Below are 5,732 nucleotides of genomic sequence, written 5' to 3' on the forward strand. Positions count from 1 at the left end.
CCCCTACTTAAGGGATTAGATGATGCGAAGGAGCTTTTCGGTGTGAGCTGATGACACAGAAGAAACCAGCTGGTTTCCAGCTGTGCTGTGGGACCCCCAGTTTCCAACCCCAAATCCACAACACTGGGATCCCGCTGGGGTGTGGCCCGATCCCCCCTTCCAAAACACCTTCACCCGCTGCACTGGGTCATCCAGGGGGGAACAAAACTCCTGTGAGGGAGAAGGTGCTTTGTTGGGTGGTGGGTGCCCTAGTGCAACTGGATTTACTCAAATCACTTTTTGAGGGGCCCAAGCTGACACCCACTCCCCAAATATATCCTGTCCAGAGCAAATTGCTGCCCCACATGGTCTGTATTTGGTAAATCAGGGTTATTTATAGCCCTGGCTAACTGGGATTAGGTGTGCTGTGCCTAATCCCCCTGCTTCCCCGCTCCTGTTGACCTCCATCCCGGCACAGCCACGGCTCCTTGCCTTCGACGGGACCCTTCTGCGGGGGCGAGAGGAGATGGAGGTGCGGAGCCAGGCTGCCTGCTCACCCCCATGTCCCAGCTCAGGGCCCCGGGATGCCCATCGGGAGATGAGCCTGTGCCTGGGGCGGCTCCTGGCCGGGGTCCCTACGGCACAGCGTGGCTTGTCCCTCCGTGCCAGCACGGTCCACGGCGTCGGGGCAGCGCCAGCATCACGTCCCTCGTCCCTGGGGCTGGCATGCGGCTGTCTGTCCCAGCGCTGACGCTCTCCTGTCTGCCTGCTAACAGCCCTTTCTGTTTTCCTTCCTCTGCCTTCCCCGGGGGGCTGCCCCATGGTAAGTTTGAACATGGAGTGTGTCCCTTGTCCCTGGAGCGGGTCCCTGCTCCCACGCGGGGCCGGGGAAAAGCCCGGCTGTATTTCGGAAAGGGACCCGCTGCTGTTTGAGCAGGGGTTGCCTTGCAAAGGGAAAAGGGATTTAGGGTGGCTCCGTCTCTGCAGCACCCTCCGTGGGGGCAGAAGCTGAAGAAGAAGCGACAGGACCCTGTGCCGGAGCCCGAGGCCAAGCCCCGGCGGCTGCGGGTGAAGAAGCCGAGTGAGGCGGAGGCTGCGGAGGAGCCCCGTGCCCTGGCACAGGGTAAGCACAGACCCCCCCTCAGCCCCCATGGAAATGGAGGGGACATGCTGGTGTCCCCCCTCAACCCCATCTTGCTCTCCATCATGCACAGGGGTGAAGAAGCTGAGGAAGAAAAAGGAGGAGAAGGGGGAGGAGGAGACAGACAGGGACCCTTACTCCAAATTCAGTAGGGAGCCTCGGAAGAAGAAAGAGAGCCCCCCCCTCCGCTCCCGCGTGGCCAAGGGCCCCAAGAAGCAACAAGGTGGGGGGCAGGGGGGGGGGGCAGCACCCACCCCTCTGTGAGCACCCGCTCGTGGCACCTCATGTCCCCATGCCCCGGATGCTCCCAGGGTCTGCAGGGGCTCTGCATGTCCCTGGGGGGGGCTTTTTGGCCAAAATCCAGCTATGCCCGAAGGAGGAAAGGGGATGTGGCAGGGGCCCTGCACGTGTGGCCTCGGCTGGGGAGTCGGGATCGGAGCGGGTGGGGGGAACACACTCCCTGGGGATGTGGCAGTCGGTGGCTGGCTGGTGCCACCAGCTCTCCGGACATCTTTCCGGAGGGAAAAAAAAAAAAGTGGGGTGAGCAAAAAGATGGGGCTCGTCCCCCCCCATTCCGCAGCCTGGGGCTGCAGCCGCGAGGTGGCGGTGTGACTTTGCACGCTGTGTCCGGCGCTGGACACGGCCACCGCGCCGCTGGCCACCACGGCTGGCCCGGGCACCCACAGCCCCAGCACCCTGGCCGCGGTGGGATGGGTGCCCCACGCCGGCCGGCGCTGCCGAGGGAGGTTCCCCGCTCACAAACCACGAGGCTGCGGGTCCCCGATGCGAGAGGCCGTCGTGTTGCTGATGGCGTGGTGTCACCTCGGGGCAGAGCTGGCCAAGGACTCTGAGGAGGAGGAGGAGGAAGAGGAGGTGGAGAATAAAGACCTGCCAAAAAAGCTCAAGAAGAAGCTGCCCAAAGATCCCCCCTCGGGTGAGAGCCGGGAGAAGAAGCTGAAGCCAAAGGGTGAGTGCCCAGGGGATGGGAGTGACTTGAGCCCGACTCCGTTGACACTGGCATCTGTCCTTGTTGGGACGAGGGGACCACCCGTGTCCCATCCCCATCTCTGTCCTGGGAGGTTCAGGTGGCTGTGGGACAATCACCCCCTCCTCCTGCAATCTCCCCCACCCTGCCAACTCCCCGTCCCCCATCCCTGCCCATCCCTGTCCCCATGTCCAGCTGCTCATCGGCTCCTTCGTCCCACCAGGAGACAAGGGTGACCCTGACAGCAAAGCCAAATCTGCCAAAAGCACCAAGAAGGAGCCGATGTCCATGTTCCAGGTAAACGGGGAGAAGAAGGAGAAGAAAAGCAAGAAGAAAGGTACGGGGTGAGCCGGGGGGGTTGGGGGGTGGCAACCAGTCCCACTGCCCCACGGCATCACCCCGAGCTGACAGCACCTGGTGCTGTGTGATGGTGTCCCCCATGTCCCCCCCCCAGCCGCCACTGGCAGCGATGAGGAGGATGATTCTGACTCCAGCACCAAACCCATCAGATCAGAGAAGAAGAAAAACCCCATGTCCCTCTTCCAGACCGGCGGGGACCCCCCCAAGGAGAAGAGAACCAAAAAGAAAAGTGAGAGCCCAGCACTGGCGATGCAACGGAGGGTGGTGGGTGCTACGGGGGCTCGTGGGGGTGTGGGTGAGCCTGGCCATGGACAGGGGGGTTATGATCAATGGGGTTGGTGTGAGTCTATTCCAAATTCGGTTTTGGGGTTCAGTGGAGGCTCTTCCCCCCGCTGTGCCCCTGCCTGTTCTTGCCTGCAGCTCCTCCCAAAGCAGCCGATAGCGAGGAGGAGACCCCGGAGACCCCGCAGAAAAATTCCAACAAGAAGGGAAAAGGGAAGAAATCAAAGAAGGTACAAAAACCCCCTCAGAGCCGTGGGGATCCCCTTGGGGGGCAGCAGCTCTTCCCCCTGGGCTGGTAGGGGGGGCTGGAGCGTCTCTCAGGAAAACCCATCACAGCACCGTCCCCAAAGCCACCAGCTGCAGAGTTTCACCCCGGTGGGGAGGATCAGGAGCAGGGAGCAATTGGCTGGGAGAGGAGGGAAGATTTTGGCAGGTTTGGCTTTGGGGTCACCATCTCCTCTCGTGTTGCAGTCGAAGGAGGAGAGGGCCCCGTCGCCCGTTATCGAAGTGGACAACCTGGAGGAGTTCGTGCTGCAGCCAGCGGCGCAGGGGGTGACCATCAAGTGCCGGGTGACACGGGACAAGAAGGGGATGGACCGGGGGCTTTACCCCACCTATTACCTCCACTTGGATAATGACAAGAAGGTGAGCTGAGGTGGGGGTGTGGAGACCCCCCCCCAGGGGCTCTGCACCCACTCCGGGGAGCACCCTCAGGGTTTTCGGGGGATGCCTGTCTGCGTTCCACCGTGTTGGTGGGTCCTGGAGGGGGGTGCTCCCCTCCCCTGCCCCATGTTGGAGGTGCCCCTCCAACGCCCCATGTTGATGGTACCTGGGATGACGAGTGAACGTTGGCCATGCTAATGCTGGGCTGGGCTCAGCCCTCCCGCCCCATGGCTCAGCTGGTGTTTTGGGGATTATCTTCACTCCACGGCTTGGGCCAGGTCATGGCAGTGACCTGTTGGGCTGAGCCTTGTGCAGAGGGTGTGCGGGGCAGCGAGCTGGGGACGGTGGCAGCGATGGCGACGACAGTGTCCCATCCCACCGCCCTCCCAGGTGTTCCTCCTCGCCGGGAGGAAGCGTAAGAAGAGCAAAACCTCCAACTACCTCATCTCCATCGACCCCACCGACCTATCGCGGGGGGGAGAGAACTTCATTGGGAAGCTGAGGTAGGAGCAGAGGTGGCACCCCGTTTTGGTGGCACCCCATTCCTGCAGCACCCTGCTCCCACTCCATGGGTTGCTAGCTGCCCCGGGGCGATGGTGGGGTCAGGCAGGAGGCTAAAATCGGTGTTTCCCGCTGCCGAGTTGGACCTGAGGAGTGTTGGGGGGCCGGGAGGGGAAAACTGGCTCGTCTGGTTCCTCCCGGCAGACAGGTCACGGCTAGAAACGGCGCCTGGTGAGCCCGGCAAGTCCCAGCCTGCTGCACTGCCGGCAGCCACGCGGCGATGCTGGGGGGTCCCCGCAGCGGCAGCACGTTTAGGGGTGCCCTGAACTCGAGCAAACGGCTGAAGAGTGGGAAGGATGGCCTTGCCGGGGGCAGGGGGGCTGTGTGTGGGTTTTGCAGCTGCAATAAAGCCAGGGCTGTGCCTGGAGGGGGGTGTCGGGGGGTCGCTGGCCACAGCCATCTCCTGTCCCCGGCCGCAGATCCAACCTGATGGGTACAAAGTTCACGGTGTTCGACAACGGGGCCAACCCCGACAGGGCCAACGCCGACTGGTCCAACGTGCGGCAGGAGCTCTCGGCCGTGGTCTACGTAAGCAGCATCGGGGGGACCCCCCTGGGACACCTCCTGGGCAGGCAGCAAGGGGGCCCTGACCTGTGCCCGTTCGCTGGGCTACGGCCCCGGGGGGGGTCGCAGAGATGAGGGGTGGGCTGGATCCATCCCTGAGCCCTCGTTCAGCCGCCGGCGAGGGGCTGCAGCCTGCGGCGGTCTCTGGTTTTAGGGCTGGGATTTCTCTTGCAGGAGACCAACGTTTTAGGGTTCAAAGGCCCCCGGAAGATGACGGTCATCATCCCCGGGATGAACGCTGACAACGAGAGGGTGCCCATCCGGCCCCGAAACGTAAGTCAGGAGCCAGACTGGGAGAAGCTCTTTGAGGACAGGATTTGCTGGGGCTCACCTTGAATTTTACCCAGTTTGGGGCAGGGAAATGCTTTCAGATATCCCTGAAATTCAAGGCACCTCCCTGGGAGGTGGGAGATGTGGTGTCTGTATTTTCTTCTCTGCACTGCATCCCATCTCCCAGCTGGATACTACAGAGCAGTTGGGTCACCCCAACTCTGCTCTGCCCCCTCTTGCCCTCCCCAGGATAACGACGGCCTCCTGATGCGATGGCAGAACAAAAACATGGACAACGTGATTGAGCTGCACAACAAAGCGCCGGTGTGGAACGACGAGACCCAGTCCTACGTCCTCAACTTCCACGGCCGCGTCACCCACGCCTCCGTCAAAAACTTCCAGATTGTGCACAGCAGCGACCGTAAGCTGGGAAGGGGATGGGACAGGGGGTGATGGGGAAGGGGAGCACTGCCATCAGATGGCCCCAGCACCCTCTTTTTTTTTTTGCTGAGGTTTAGTTTTTTTCATGCATAACTGCTTTTGGGTTGACCCAGCGCTGAGGGATCTGGGGGAGTTGGGAACGGTCAGGGTGAGGGTCATGGTTGGGCTGGAGGAGCTTCAGGGGCTTTTCCAACGTGGATGATTCTGGGATGATTTTGCCTTTGCTGGAGCTGGGATGAGGCCGGACAGGGCGGGCGGCACTGTGAGGGCTTGGCCTTATTTTCCTTCCGAGGGGGTTTGGGGGGGGGAAAAAAAACCAACCCCAAACCCAAGAAGGGTGTAAAAATAAAATAATAATAATAATAAAGATGACACACTGCTGAAAATTATACATCTAATTGCTGCCTCGTTAGCAATGCGCCCCTATGACGAGGCACAAAGTGTTTAGCATACAGTCAGCGTATGGTCATCCCCTACATGCGTGTG

General features: G+C 61.4%; 1 protein-coding gene across 3 annotated transcripts in view; it reads left to right on the forward strand.

The window, feature by feature from the left end:
* Positions 1 to 5,732, forward strand: part of TULP1 (tubby like protein 1) — an 11,531-nt gene that overhangs the window by 1,368 nt on the left and 4,431 nt on the right. The window contains exons 1-13 of one of the 3 annotated variants that reach the window (XM_026864489.1): positions 463 to 511; positions 756 to 802; positions 967 to 1,102; positions 1,194 to 1,343; positions 1,953 to 2,087; positions 2,329 to 2,442; positions 2,560 to 2,694; positions 2,886 to 2,977; positions 3,219 to 3,392; positions 3,801 to 3,913; positions 4,391 to 4,499; positions 4,710 to 4,808; positions 5,055 to 5,226. In XM_026864489.1, the coding sequence (XP_026720290.1) occupies positions 800 to 802; positions 967 to 1,102; positions 1,194 to 1,343; positions 1,953 to 2,087; positions 2,329 to 2,442; positions 2,560 to 2,694; positions 2,886 to 2,977; positions 3,219 to 3,392; positions 3,801 to 3,913; positions 4,391 to 4,499; positions 4,710 to 4,808; positions 5,055 to 5,226 (1,432 nt within the window). In that variant the 5' untranslated portion in view covers positions 463 to 511; positions 756 to 799. Of the gene's footprint in view, positions 1 to 457; positions 512 to 755; positions 803 to 966; positions 1,103 to 1,193; positions 1,344 to 1,952; positions 2,088 to 2,328; positions 2,443 to 2,559; positions 2,695 to 2,885; positions 2,978 to 3,218; positions 3,393 to 3,800; positions 3,914 to 4,390; positions 4,500 to 4,709; positions 4,809 to 5,054; positions 5,227 to 5,732 lie in introns of those variants that run through there. The other 2 variants (XM_026864487.1, XM_026864488.1) reach the window with 2 other exon arrangements.

This window comes from Athene cunicularia (assembly GCF_003259725.1).
Source record: "Athene cunicularia isolate RWA chromosome 26 unlocalized genomic scaffold, athCun1 chr26_part2, whole genome shotgun sequence".
Classification (NCBI taxonomy): Eukaryota; Metazoa; Chordata; class Aves; order Strigiformes; family Strigidae; genus Athene; species Athene cunicularia.